The sequence below is a fragment of the Chiloscyllium plagiosum genome, unplaced genomic scaffold, assembly GCF_037043375.1.
Source record: "Chiloscyllium plagiosum isolate Xiang-an unplaced genomic scaffold, Cpla_swu_hap1 HiC_scaffold_27, whole genome shotgun sequence".
Classification (NCBI taxonomy): Eukaryota; Metazoa; Chordata; class Chondrichthyes; order Orectolobiformes; family Hemiscylliidae; genus Chiloscyllium; species Chiloscyllium plagiosum.
This window is the reverse complement of record NW_028270165.1, coordinates 67212584-67227041: the sequence shown is the minus strand read 5'-3', so window position 1 is coordinate 67227041 and position 14458 is coordinate 67212584. Positions and strand designations below refer to the sequence as shown.

General features: G+C 56.8%; 1 protein-coding gene across 2 annotated transcripts in view; it reads left to right on the top strand.

The window, feature by feature from the left end:
• Positions 1-14458, top strand: part of ipo4 (importin 4) — an 88270-nt gene that overhangs the window by 15007 nt on the left and 58805 nt on the right. The window contains exons 5-12 of one of the 2 annotated variants that reach the window (XM_087974805.1): positions 1-40; positions 797-976; positions 2566-2631; positions 3530-3631; positions 6672-6755; positions 7392-7553; positions 12473-12526; positions 13759-13868. The exon at positions 1-40 is cut by the window's left edge and continues 90 nt beyond it. In XM_087974805.1, coding sequence (XP_087830931.1) covers positions 1-40; positions 797-976; positions 2566-2631; positions 3530-3631; positions 6672-6755; positions 7392-7553; positions 12473-12526; positions 13759-13868 — 798 coding nt within the window. Of the gene's footprint in view, positions 41-796; positions 977-2228; positions 2311-2565; positions 2632-3529; positions 3632-6671; positions 6756-7391; positions 7554-12472; positions 12527-13758; positions 13869-14458 lie in introns of those variants that run through there. The other variant, XM_087974806.1, reaches the window with a different exon arrangement.

Here is a 14458-nt window from a genome sequence, read left to right as displayed (position 1 = left end):
AACTCAATGGACAAAGAGCAGTGTTCCGGAAGAGAGACAGGTGGGTCAAGGCTGCTGTAGGCCGAGGCTGATCGATCAGTCTGGTTCCCCCGCCCAGCGACATGACACCGTTTTCACCCTGGCCACTTGCATGGCGCGTTTGTAAATGTTGGAAACAGAAGTGATCTCCGAAAAGAGGTTGTGCTTTTCCGACTCAGCTCCAGAACTTGGGAAAGCAAGTGGCGAGGACAGCGCATGAGGGACATAGACAGGCTAAACTGGACAGGTGGAATTGTGGGGAAATGGGAGGTTCTGCAGGAAGAATACTGGAGCTGAATATTATTTAAATGGTGAAAGACTGCGGAAAGCTGCAGGGCAAAGAGCTAGCCTGCAGGTTCAACGCCACTAAGGAAGACACTGGGGGGGGGGGGGGGGGGGGGAAGGAGTATAAAAGTCGGGTGGCGTTTCGCTAAAACTGTACATGGCACTGGTCAGACTACAAGTTGGGGCCTGGACTCGAGTTTAGAAGAATCACACGCGACTGGATTGAAACGGACAAGATCCTGCGGGGGGTGGGGAGGAGATGGGGAGAGGTATTCGAGGCTGGGATAGAGTGGGAGAGGTTTTTAATCAGGAAGGGGGGGAATCGAGGGGAAAAGGCAGCAAACTGATCCTATCCTGACCTGACATGTCCTTGTGTTTGTTCTGAAGCGAGCGGTTGTAGGCGGGCGCCCCGAATTAAAGGACAGCGATGGCTGAGTCTCGAGCCCACAGGGCAGCAGTAACTGATCCATTCTGTCTTTGATCGGGGCTTCAGGTCGGGATGCTGCTGCTGAGCACTGTCGTGGACATCAGCACCGAGTCCTTCAAGCGACATTTTCGTGAACTGATGCGTCTCTTCCACCAGACGCTGGAGGACCACGACAACCCATTGGTGGTCTTCTACACCATTCAGACACTCACTGCTGTGGTCTCCTACATGGGAACAGATGAAGTGGTAAGTCTTGTCTGGCTGAGACGCAAAGTGTGACCCCTTGTTCACTAACGACATAACGTTTGCCAGTCATGTAAGCAAGGTATTCATCTCTTCAGGCTTTTAATTGTGGGCAACGTGAGAGTCCGATCTCACCCCACGTGAGCCTTTGGGTCTCTGCTGTCGAGTGAGATTTGTCCTCTGGCCTCCAATCAAAATGCAGTCAGGAGTTCACAGCCCAACAAGCAGCAGGAACAATGGGAGGGACATGGCGTGCGACTGGTTGTGTTTGAGGGGGATATTGACCACAGCTCCCAAAGCTCTTCACCACCAGGGTGTGGGAACCTCGTGTCTGGATCATCGCCAGCTTAAAACGCTGTTAGGTTTTATGACTCGAGTTGCAGGACGCATAAGGCCAAGTTTTGTCGTTTAATTGTCCAAATAAGTTGGCTCCTGTGCGTTGCAGGTCCAGCAGCAGTTCTGTGCTTTAAATTGGTGTCAGCTTTTTAACTGCTTGCTTTAAGGAGCGGCAGTCACTTTCTCTTAAAGTGTGCGTGTGTAACCAACTTGAAAATTATGCTCTCTGGTTAGTTTTCATTCGTAACTCTTGTGACTCGCAACTTGGGTGGCTTTCTCGCAGTGGGTAGCTTAAATGACCTTTTTTTATTATTTGTTTTCAGTGAGCCATAGAATAAACTGGGCTGTACAAGTTGTGCTGATTTTTTGACGTCCGGTAGTCGAGGCGGTGTGATTGAGTTGTTGACCATAAGATTTAGGAGCAGCCTTGGGCCATCCAGCCCGTCAAGTCATTCTGACATTCTCTCGTGGTTGATAGGTTTGTCACTGGTGAATAAGCAGTAATTCTCAAAAGTCTCTCGTCAGCTAGAAGCCACGAAATCCGTCTCCCAAAGTAGACGGATTTTTGTGAAGTCAGCGTGGTCCTGTGACTTGTCAGAATGGAAAGACCCTTTTCTCGATTTTAAACGAAATAGTGAACTGCAAACCTTTGCAGACATCCACTCCCTTTTCTGAACATGAAAGTTGCCAGGCGCCAGGAAACCCCAGGGAAATTTGTTGTGCTCTTGCCATTCTGTTGCTGGCGGCTGTGGAGTCGGGAATTAATTGTGGACCAAGCTGGGGATGATCCAGACACGAGGTTCCCACACCCTGGTGGTGAAGAGCTTTGGGAGCTGTGGTCAATATCCCCCTCAAACACAACCAGTCGCACGCCATGTCCCTCCCATTATTCCTACAAAGCGTCCCGTTCCAAAATGAATTCTCAAAGTCTGCTCCTGCTGACTCCGAGGAAGCCTGTTTGGCAGATTTACCGGAACTTCGGGTGAACCTTCAGGATTGAGGTAAATTTAATCTAGAATGTTTAAAGGTGGTCGGGCTAAACCATTTGTAACCCGTTGTCTCCCCAGACTCTGTTTATGATCATTATTCCCCCGCACAGAATGTCTGTTGGTCATTACTGACACAGTTCATCCTTGTCGTCACAGACTCTTGCTAATTTGCTGAATGTGGCGGGGGCCTTATTCAATACCGCTGTAGCTGGGGGGTGATTTCTCTCTCAAACGTGACCCTGACACCCTTTTCTGTTCCCGCTGCAGAATTTGATGCGCCCTATGATCCCAAAGCTGCTGGTCGCTATCCAGACCCTCATTCAGCACAATCAGGTAAGGGACTCGGCAGCACAGGGCGCTACAGATTTTTCCCTCGTGACGCTGCCAGGGGATCAGTGGGATGGCGATAAGACCTGTCGCGGAAAGTGTGAAGTGATTCGTTTCGGTACGGATAGTGTCGAGACAGTGTCACACCGCATGTGCAGCTCGAGGGAGCTGGGTGTGTGTGTGTCGTTAAGTCAGGGAAGGTGGCAGGACAGGATGAGAGCGCAATTAGTAATGTGTACAAGAACGGCGAGGTGATGTTGACTTTGTGTCACGCACTGGTGGAGGAGTGTGTGCCCAGTCCCTGGTCCCCCCCCCCGTGCTTTCCGAAAGTGGTGGAGAGAGAGCGCAGAAAAGGTGACTGGGAATGGCTGGGGGATGAGGGTCTTCAGCGGCTTGGATAGGTCGGAGGAGCCGGGAAGGGGTCTGGACAGAGGAGAGAGGGAGAAGCCATTCCCGTTGGCAGGACGGTCAGGAATGGACGGGGCACAGATCACGCAGCGAGCGGTCAGGACCTGGCGTACGCTACCCGAGGGCATGGTGGAGGCAGGCTCGGTCGAGGCTTTCGAGAGGAAATTGGATCAGTATCTGAGAAGCAAGGGGTTCTGGGGAGATGGCAGAGCTGGGTGACCTCCTTCTGTGCCAATCACTGAGCTGCGATTGGGGGGTGGGGATGGTGGGGAGAGGGGTTGGTGCTTTTTAAGCCAAGCCAGTTCGATTTAATATCGGTTATTATTTATCAGCAAGGCAGCTATTTGTTTCCCAGCCCCAGTTGGTGGTGGTGGAAGACTGGGTGAAGAGTTGGCCAGAAGGCAGTGAGTAATATTTGGATGACGGACCGTACTCGTGACTGCTGTTGCGCCGTGTGGTAAACCGGACTCCTCTTCCTCTTCCTTCTCCCTGTCAGGATCAAGCCAGCGAGGCGATGGAAGTTTTCGATGAACTGATGGAGAGTGAAGTGTCGATCATTGTGCCGTACCTGTCTCAGATTGTCCACTTCTGCCTGGAGGTCAGTCCAGCGATCCTGCTGTGCCAGTGGCTGTGAACGTGTCCTCCCTCCTTCCACTCCTTCCCATCCCCCTTTTGCTCTTTCCCTCTGGGTTCAGTCAGGGTGAGATGAGGTGGGGCTGCTTTCAGCCTTCCAGGTGAGTCGGCTTTGAATGTTGAGACATAAGTGGTCTCCTCAGCCTGAGCTACACCTTTTAGCAGACTGATGCGTGCTTTAGTTAGAATCGAGACCTGTGCTGTACCATTCCTCTGACTGTACAGAGAGAGCTTCACTCTGTATCTAACCCCGTGCTGTTGCTGTCCCTGTCCCTGGGATGGGGGGGACTGTGTAGAGGGATCTTTACTCTGTATCTAATCCCATGCTGTTGCTGTCCCTGTCCCTGGGATGGGGGGGGGGGACAGTGTAGAGGGAACTTTACTCTGTATCTAACCCTGTGCTGTCCCTGTCCCTGGGATGATGGGGGACTGTGTAGTGGGAGCTTTACTCTGTATCTAACCCTGTGCTGTCCCTGGGATGGGGTGGGACAGTGTAGAGGGAGCTTTACTCTGTATCTAGCCCCGTGCTGTCCCTGTCCCTGGGATGGGGGGGAAAGTGTAGAGGGAGCTTTACTCTGTATCTAACCCCGTGCTGTCCCTGTCCCTGGGATGGGGGGGAAAGTGTAGAGGGAGCTTTACTCTGTATCTAATCCCATGCTGTTGCTGTCCCTGTCCCTGGGATGGGGGGGGACAGTGTAGAGGGAGCTTTACTCTGTATCTAACCTGGTGCTGGCCCTGTCCCTGGGATGGGGGGGACAGTGTAGAGGGAACTTTACTCTGTATCTAACCTGGTGCTGTCCCTGTCCCTGGGATGGGCGGGGGGAACAGTGTAGAGGGATCTTTACTCTGTACCTAACCTGGTGCTGTCCCTGTCCCCGGGAGAGTTTGACAAAATGTCATTAGATGCAACACCATGATGATCATTGAATTCTGCCCTCAGAAAGGTCCCAATTTACTTCATCTTGGGATGTCGCCAAATGCTTTACATTGTGAAAGTTGGTGATTTGATGGGTCCTCATTGCTATAGCGTAGTAAATCTATGAACTAAATTACACACCGCAAGGTCTGAAAAGCAGCAATGTGTTCCTAACGTTGATTCAGGGGTAAGTTTTGGACCCTGGGGAGGGCCCTCTGTTCCGGTCGAAGTAACATCTTTTATGTCCGTCTGAAAGGGCAGGCAGTACCTGATCCGAAACCTTAAAGGGACTGTCAATGGAGTGTAGTGTGAACCCGCAGCCTTCTGATTCAGAGGCCAGACAGCAGAGCTCTGTCCTCCGTCCATCTCTGCCCGACAGAAACAGGCAGTTTACAATCCCCTGGCAGCATCTCACAAGGCCCTGAATACTGGCCTAATGCAGCTTCGCCTGTTCCGGCCTCCTGTTAATGCGAATTGATCGATGTTTGGAGCTATAGTTCGTCATGGAATGTCAAGCTTGTCGCCTGCAGACCCAAGCTCCTGATGAAACAGTGGAACGTCCTGAGTGCCTGCAGAAATGTTACACTCTGAGGGCGATAAATAAGGAAACTGAAGTTACATTGGTTCACGCATCTGGAGGTGTACACAGCAGCATTCAGGCACATGCTTGTCCAGCACAAAGATCCTCCAGGTGATTCAACTAAAGGATTCCACTTTGGCTTTAACTGAAGGAAAAACTGAGCTAAATCATCGTATCCCTACAGTGAGGAAACAGGCCATTTGGCCCAACGAGTCCACACCTACCCTCAGAGTATCCCACTCAAACCCTACCCTCTTACTCTACGTTTTACCCCTGACTAAAACACCTAACCTGCACATCCCTGGGCACTATGGGTAATTTAGCACGGCCAATCCGCCCTAAACTTCACATCCCTGGGCACTATGGGTAATTTAGCATGGCAAATCCACCCTAACCTGCACATCCCTGGGCACTATGGGTAATTTAGCATGGCCAATCCACCCTAACCTGCGCATCCCTGGGCACTATGGGTAATTTAGCACGGCCAATCCACCCTAACCTGCGCATCCCTGTGCAGTATGGGTAATTTAGCACGGCCAATCCACCCTGACCTGCACATCCCTGGGCACTACGGGTAATTTAGCACGGCCAATCCACCCTGACCTGCACATCCCTGTGCACTATGGGTAATTTAGCATGGCCAATCCACCCTAACCAACACATCCCTGGGCAGTATGGGTAATTTAGCACGGCCAATCCACCCTAACCTGCGCATCCCTGGGCAGTATGGGTAATTTAGCACGGCCAATCCACCCTAACCAACACATCCCTGGGCACTATGGGTAATTTAGCATGGCCAATCCACCCTAACCTGCACATCCCTGTGCACTATGGGTAATTTAGCATGGCCAATCCACCCTAACCTGCACATCCCTGGGCAGTATGGGTAATTTAGCACGGCCAATCCACCCTGACCTGCACATCCCTGGGCACTATGGGTAATTTAGCACGGCAAATCCACTCTAACCTGCACACCTTTGGACTGCGGGAGGAAACCGGAGTACCCGGAGGAAACCCACACAGACACAAGGGGAAGAATGTGCAAACTCCACACTGCCAGTTGCCCCGAGGCTGGAATCGAACCCGGGTCCCGGGTCACTGAGGCAGCAGTGCTAACCACTGAGCCACCGTGCCACCCATTAAATGATGCGGCCCTCACTGCTGGGGAATTGAACCCCGATCTCCTGCATGACAGGCTGGGATACTGACCACTAAAACTACCAAGGAGTTGGCAGGTCCCAGCAATGTGGTTACAATGAGGTTACAACTTCAGATATCAGAGCAGTTTCCCCTTAAAGCTGTCAAAGTTTCTCCCTGACCTCCTCCAGCATGACACCCCACCACTGCCTGGGCCTTAAAGGCCTGGAATTGCCTCCCTGCCCATCATCGTTTCTGTCATGATGACAGGGCTTTGCTGCTTCCTGCGTACCTCGGGATGTTTAAGGTGCTGTCTCGTGGCCTGCCCTTGCTGAGCTCATGAAGATGCTTTTCCTGTTGGTCCTGTTGTAGATTGCAGCCAATGCCATCCTGGGGGACAACATCCGAGTCAAGGCCTTGTCTTGTGTGAGCTTCCTGATCAAGCTGAAAGGAAAGGTGAGAGGGGTTTGCATTGTTTAAAGTTGGCACCGGGAATTAGGCTGCAATTAAATCCAGGCTGGGTCGGCGAGTGAGGGGGGAGGGGGGGCTGTCAGTCAGTGAGATAACGTTCAGAGTTGGCACAGACGTTGAGGGGTTTACCAGCTGGGTTGCGCAGAGAGCACTGCTGCCAGGTCTCTGCATCTCATGAGCCTGCCTTTGTGTGGTTGTCATCAGGGCAAGAAAGAAGCAAAGGTTTTACGCTGGAACGCTGTGGTGGACCTTATAGCACCAGCTAATGTCTTGGCTGTCGACGTTAGTCAGAGCTGTGATCAGCCTCTTTGGAAAGGGCTGATCTACCGAGGCGCTATTTCTGAAGCACTGTAGCGGGAGTGCATTAATCCAAGAGGCGCAGTGTTTACAGAATCATCTGTGTAGAATCGATCCTGCTGCTCGAATCCTCACCCTCACGTCCCTGAACTGTGAAAATCTGTTCTCCCCCCCCGCACCAAGGGGGGGGGGGGGGGGGGTAGTATTTTGCAGTGCGGCCAGTATTATTCTAATGCAGGTTGTTTAGAGCACCCGTCTCCTGGTGGGAAGGTGAGTGCTGCGACCACCTAACCAGCCCGCTTGGCTTTCCTCTTGCTCCAACAGGCCATCATGAAACAGAAGCTGCTGCCCAGTATCCTGAACGTGCTGTACCCCATAATGTGTGCTCCCCCACCCGAGGGGGAAATGGATCCCGAAGATCTGGACCTGGAAGATGACATCGAGGAGGAGGTGGAGGCTCAGACTCCGAAACACTTCTCAGCACAGGTACCTGGGAGGGAGGGAGTGTCGTCGCTGGGAGGCAAAGGTGCCTGAGGAGATCCGGCACCAAGAATACTTGGGTCAAAAGGTGGCCCAGCCAAGTCTTTAAAAATCCCACCTTCAGCCTAACCTTGTCATGTTCGTCGCAATTTCTGTTCTGTGTCTGAGTCTCACTCCAGATACCCTGATTCAAAGTTCAGGCCCAGTGCTGAGTGACTGTGCTTTTGGTGGGTCAGCACTCAGGGAGCACCATGCTGAGGGAGCGTGCACTGTCAGAGGGTCAGTGCTGAAGGAGCGGGCACTGTCTGAGGGTCAGTGCTGAGGGAGCGGGCGCTGTCGGAGGGTCAGTGCTGAGGGAGCGGGCACTGTCGGAGGGTCAGTGCTGAAGGAGCGGGCACTGTCTGAGGGTCAGTGCTGAGGGAGCGGGCGCTGTCGGAGGGTCAGTGCTGAGGGAGCAGGCACTGTCGGAGGGTCAGTGCTGAGGGAGCGGGCACTGTCGGAGGGTCAGTGCTGTGGGAGCGGGCACTGTCGGAGGGTCAGTGCTGAGGGAGCGGGCACTGTCGGAGAGTCAGCTCTGAGGGAGTGGGCGCTGTGGGAGGGTCAGCTCTGAGGGAGTGGGCGCTGTGGGAGGGTCAGTACTGTGGGAACGGGCGCTGTCGGAGGGTCAGTGCTGAGGGAGCGGGCACTGTCGGAGGGTCAGTGCTGAGGGTGCGGGCGCTGTCGGAGGGTCAGTGCTGAGGGAGCGGGTGCTGTGGGAGGGTCAATGCTGAGGGAGCGGGTGCTGTGGGAGGGTCAGTGCTGAGGGAGCGGGCATTATGGGATTGAGTATAGAAGCAAAGAGGTCTTTCTGCAGCTGTACAGGGCCCTGGTGAGACCACACCTGGAGTACTGTGTGCAGTTCTGGTCTCCAAATTTGAGGAAAGACATTCTGGCTATTGAGGGAGTGCAGCGTAGGTTCACGAGGTCAATTTCTGGAATGGCATGATTACCTTACACTGAAAGACTGGAGCGACTGGGCTTATATAGCCTTGAGTTTAGAAGACTGAGAGGGGATCTGATTGAGACATATAAGATTATGAAAGGATTGGACACTCTGGCTGTAGGAAACATATTTCCACTGATGGGTGAGTGCTGAACCAGAGGACACAGCTTAAAAATACGGGGTAGACCATTTAGGACAGAGCTCAGGAGAAACTTCTTCACCCAGAGAGTGGTGGCTGTGTGGAATGCTCTGCCCCAGAGGGCAGTGGAGGCCCACTCTCTGGATTCATTTAGGAAAGAGTTGGATAGAGCTCTCAAGGATAGTGGAATCAAGGGTTATGGAGATAAGGCAGGAACAGGATACTGATTAGGAATGGTCAGCCATGATTATATTGAATGGCGGTGCAGGCTCGAAGGGCGGAATGGCCTACTCCTGCACCTATTGGCGATTGTGGGAGGGTCAGCGCTGAGGGAGCGGGCGCTGTGGGGGGAGCGGGCGCTGTGGGAGGGTCAGCGCTGAGGGAGCGGGCGCTGTGGGAGGGTCAGCGCTGAGGGAGCGGGCGCTGTGGGAGGGTCAGCGCTGAGGGAGCGGGCGCTGTGGGAGGGTCAGCGCTGAGGGAGCGGGCGCTGTGGGAGGGTCAGCGCTGAGGGAGCGGGCGCTGTGGGAGGGTCAGCGCTGAGGGAGCGGGCGCTGTGGGAGGGTCAGCGCTGAGGGAGCGGGCGCTGTGGGAGGGTCAGCGCTGAGGGAGCGGGCGCTGTGGGAGGGTCAGCGCTGAGGGAGCGGGCGCTGTGGGAGGGTCAGCGCTGAGGGAGCGGGCGCTGTGGGAGGGTCAGCGCTGAGGGAGCGGGCGCTGTGGGAGGGTCAGCGCTGAGGGAGCGGGCGCTGTGGGAGGGTCAGCGCTGAGGGAGCGGGCGCTGTGGGAGGGTCAGCGCTGAGGGAGCGGGCGCTGTGGGAGGGTCAGCGCTGAGGGAGCGGGCGCTGTGGGAGGGTCAGCGCTGAGGGAGCGGGCGCTGTGGGAGGGTCAGCGCTGTGGGAGGGTCGGCGCTGTGGGAGGGTCAGCGCTGAGGGAGCGGGCGCTGTGGGAGGGTCAGCGCTGAGGGAGCGGGCACTGTCGGAGGGTCAGCGCTGAGGGAGCGGGCACTGTCGGAGGGTCAGCGCTGAGGCGGCGGGCACTGTCGGAAGGTCAGCGCTTAGGGAGCGGGCACTGTCGGAGGTTCACCGCTGTGGGAGGGTCAGTGCTGAGGGAGCGGGCTCTGTGGGAGGGTCAGCGCTTAGGGAGCGGGCGCTGTAGGAGGGTCAGCGCTTAGGGAGCGGGCACTGTCGGAGGGTCAGTGCTGAGGGAGTGGGCGCTGTGGGAGGGTCAGCGCTGAGGGAGCGGACACTGTCGGAGGGTCAGCGCTGAGGGAGCGGGCGCTGTCGGAGGGTCAGCGCTGAGGGAGCGGGCGCTGTCGGAGGGTCAGCGCTGAGGGAGCGGGCGCTGTCGGAGGGTCAGCGCTGAGGGAGCGGGCGCTGTCGGAGGGTCAGTGCTGAGGGAGCGGGCGCTGTCGCAGGGTCAGTGCTGAGGGAGCGGGCACTGGGTGAGGGTCAGTGCTGAGGGAGCGGGCACTGTTGGAGGGTCAGTGCTGAGGGAGCGGGCACTGTCGGAGGGTCAGTGCTGAGGGAGCGGGCACTGTCGGAGGGTCAGTGCTGAGGGAGTGGGCACTGTCGGAGGGTCAGTGCTTAGGGAGTGGGCACTAGGTGAGGGTCAGCACTGAGGGAGCGGGCACTGGCTGAGGGTCAGCTCTGAGGGAGCAGGCACTGTCGGAGGGTCAGTGCTGAGGGAGCGGGCACTGTCGGAGGGTCAGTGCTGAGGGAGCAGACACCGGGTGAGGGTCAGTGCTGAGGGAGCGGGCACTGTCGGAGGGTCAGTGCTGAGGGAGCGGGCACTGTCGGAGGGTCAGTGCTTAGGGAGTGGGCACTAGGTGAGGGTCAGCACTGAGGGAGCGGGCACTGGCTGAGGGTCAGCTCTGAGGGAGCGGGCACTGTCGGAGGGTCAGTGCTGAGGGCGCGGGCACTGTCGGAGGGTCAGTGCTGAGGGAGCGGGCACTGTCGGAGGGTCAGTGCTGAGGGAGCAGACACCGGGTGAGGGTCAGTGCTGAGGGAGCGGGCGCTGTCGGAGGGTCAGTGCTGAGGGAGCGGGCACTGTCGGAGGGTCAGTGCTGAGGGAGCGGGCACTGTCGGAGGGTCAGTGCTTAGGGAGTGGGCACTAGGTGAGGGTCAGCACTGAGGGAGCAGGCACTGGCTGAGGGTCAGTTCTGAGGGAGCAGGCGCTGCCGGAGGGTCAGTGCTGAGGGAGCGGGCACTGTCGGAGGGTCAGTGCTGAGGGAGGGGGCGCTGTCGCAGGGTCAGTGCTGAGGGAGTGGGCGCTGTCGGAGGGTCAGTGCTGAGGGAGCGGGCACTGTCGGAGGGTCAGTGCTGAGGGAGCGGGCACTGTCGGAGGGTCAGTGCTGAGGGAGCGGGCACTGTCGGAGGGTCAGTGCTTAGGGAGTGGGCACTAGGTGAGGGTCAGCACTGAGGGAGCAGGCACTGGCTGAGGGTCAGTTCTGAGGGAGCAGGCGCTGCCGGAGGGTCAGTGCTGAGGGAGCGGGCACTGTCGGAGGGTCAGTGCTGAGGGAGGGGGCGCTGTCGCAGGGTCAGTGCTGAGGGAGTGGGCGCTGTCGGAGGGTCAGTGCTGAGGGAGCGGGCACTGTCGGAGGGTCAGTGCTGAGGGAGCGGGCACTGTCGGAGGGTCAGTGCTGAGGGAGCGGGCACTGTCGGAGGGTCAGTGCTGAGGGAGCGGGCACTGTCGGAGGGTCAGTGCTTAGGGAGTGGGCACTAGGTGAGGGTCAGCACTGAGGGAGCAGGCACTGGCTGAGGGTCAGTTCTGAGGGAGCAGGCGCTGCCGGAGGGTCAGTGCTGAGGGAGCGGGCACTGTCGGAGGGTCAGTGCTGAGGGAGGGGGCGCTGTCGCAGGGTCAGTGCTGAGGGAGTGGGCGCTGTCGGAGGGTCAGTGCTGAGGGAGCGGGTACTGTCGGAGGGTCAGTGCTGAGGGAGCGGGCGCTGTCGGAGGGTCAGTGCTGAGGGAGCGGATGCTGTCGGAGGGTCAGTGCTGAGGGAGCGGGTGCTGTCGGAGGGTCAGTGCTGAGGGAGCGGGTGCTGTCGGAGGGTCAGTGCTGAGGGAGCGGGTGCTGTCGGAGGGTCAGTGCTGAGGGAGCGGGCGCTGTCGGAGGGTCAGTGCTGAGGGAGCGGGCGCTGTCGGAGGGTCAGTGCTGAGGGAGCGGGCGCTGTCGGAGGGTCAGTGCTGAGGGAGCGGGTGCTGTCGGAGGGTAAGCGCTGAGGGAGCGGGCGCTGTCGGAGGGTAAGCGCTGAGGGAGCGGGCGCTGTCGGAGGGTCAGTGCTGAGGGAGCGGGTGCTGTCGGAGGGTCAGTGCTGAGGGAGCAGGGACTGGGTGAGGGTCAGTGCTGAGGGAGCGGGCGCTGTCGGAGGGTCAGTGCTGAGGGAGCGGGTGCTGTCGGAGGGTCAGTGCTGAGGGAGCAGGGACTGGGTGAGGGTCAGCGCTGAGGGAGCGGGTGCTTGATCAATCGTGTTTGAATATATTCTATTGATTGATCTGTATCCCTCGGTCATATTTAAGACCGAGCCTGCCGAATATGGGCCGAACGATCTGACCGTATCACCTCCTTGTTCGGAGATGTATTTTTAATAGACAAAACCTACTTCAATTTGTGTGATCACTAATGTTTATGGAAACCGAGCTGTATCAGTCACATATCTGCCCTTAACCACAACTCCAAAATAAGCCGAGCATGCCAACTGCAAGCTTCAGATTAAACAGTGTCACCTGTCTGGCCTCGGGTAGCGGTTAGAGTCTGAAACGTCTGTTTCCTCACTCCATCTCTCTCTACATCTCTCTCTCTCTCTCTTAGGTGATCGACATGTTGGCCCTCCACTTGCCTCCAGAGAAACTTTTCTCCCAGCTGGTGAGTTGCAAGCTGACCTGGATCAGTGGGTTGGGGATGAGAGAGGGCTGCCGGCTGCGGAGTGGGCACTGTCGGAGGGTCAGTGCTGAGGGAGTGGGCACTGTCGGAGGGTCAGTGCTGAGGGAGTGGGCACTGTCGGAGGGTCAGTGCTGAGGGAGTGGGCACTGTCGGAGGGTCAGTGCTGTGGGAGTGGGCACTGTCGGAGGGTCAGTGCTGAGGGAGTGGGCACTGTGTGAGGGTCAGAGCTGAGGGAGTGGGCGCTGTGTGAGGGTCAGTGCTGAGGGAGTGGGCACTGTGTGAGGGTCAGAGCTGAGGGAGTGGGCACTGTGTGAGGGTCAGTGCTGAGGGAGTGGGCACTGTGTGAGGGTCAGAGCTGAGGGAGTGGGCACTGTGTGAGGGTCAGCGCTGAGGGAGTGGGCACTGTCGGAGGGTCAGCGCTGAGGGAGTGGGCACTGTCGGAGGGTCAGTGCTGTGGGAGTGGGCACTGTCGGAGGGTCAGCGCTGAGGGAGTGGGCACTGTCGGAGGGTCAGTGCTGTGGGAGTGGGCACTGTTGGAGGGTCAGCGCTGAGGGAGTGGGCACTGTCGGAGGGTCAGTGCTGAGGGAGCAGACACTGGGTGACGGTCAGTGCTGAGGGAGCGGTGACTGGGTGAGGCTCCGTGCTGAGGGAGGAAACGTGAAGCCAGAGAAGATCAGTGTTGAAAGAACGCAGGCTGGGGGGGAGTCAATGTCAGGAAGCAAGGAGGAGTGCAGTCTTAGACTCCAAATGCGGCACAGTTTATAGGCTTTGGAGCTCAGACCGTGCCCCGAGTGAAACTGGAGGGAGTTCCTGAGTCAGGTAGCTCACTTCTCCATGGGAGACTGGGAAAAGGGGGTCTTGGTTCAGGCTGGCTTTTGTTTGGAAAGTTGCAAGTTAACGATGATTTGGCAGCAGAGTGGAAGATGTTCCGTGAGTGTAGAGAGAAGGGAACATGGATGGGCATGTGGAAGCTGAATGTGGTGTGATTGGGGGTGGGGGGATAACGTCGTTTGAGGAAAAGACTTGTGAACAAAACGATTGAGGGGACAGGGGAGTGGGAAAGCGTATTGGCGAGGTTTAAGGATGGAAGGGAGCTGGGGTTTAAGGCTGCCATCCACCTCTGGGTCAGGGCTGCAGTGGGAGAAGGAATGGGGCTTTGCTGTGAACAGCCAATGCCAGTCACTGTCCGTCTGATGTGTCTGTGTGTGTTGCAGACGCCTCTGATGGAGCCAGCACTGAGGAGTGAAAACCCATACGAGCGAAAGGCAGGCCTGATGAGCATGGCTGTGTTGGCAGAAGGCTGTGCAGACCATATCCGCCAAAAGTGAGTTAATCCACGGGGTTATTACCACAGGGCTACTCTTAGTGAACACAAAACCCATCAGTATACAATGTACGAGGGAGTCAGACTGCGGTGTGAACACCCATCAGTACGCACTGTAATAGGGATACAGGCTGCGGTGTGAACACCCATCAGTACGCACTGTAATAGGGATACAGACTGCGGTGTGAACACCCATCAGTACGCACTGTAATAGGGATACAGACTGCGGTGTGAACACCCATCAGTACGCACTGTAATAGGGGTACAGACTGCGGTGTGAACACCCATCAGTACGCACTGTAATAGGGATACAGACTGCGGTGTGAACACCCATCAGTACGCACTGTAATAGGGATACAGACTGCGGTGTGAACACCCATCAGTACGCACTGTAATAGGGAGAGAGACTGCGGTGTGAACACCCATCAGTACGCACTGTAATAGGGGTACAGACTGCGGTGTGAACACCCATCAGTACGCACTGTAATAGGGATACAGACTGCGGTGTGAACACCCATCAGTACGCACTGTAATAGGGATACAGACTGCGGTGTGAACACCCATCAGTACGCACTGTAATAGGGAGAGAG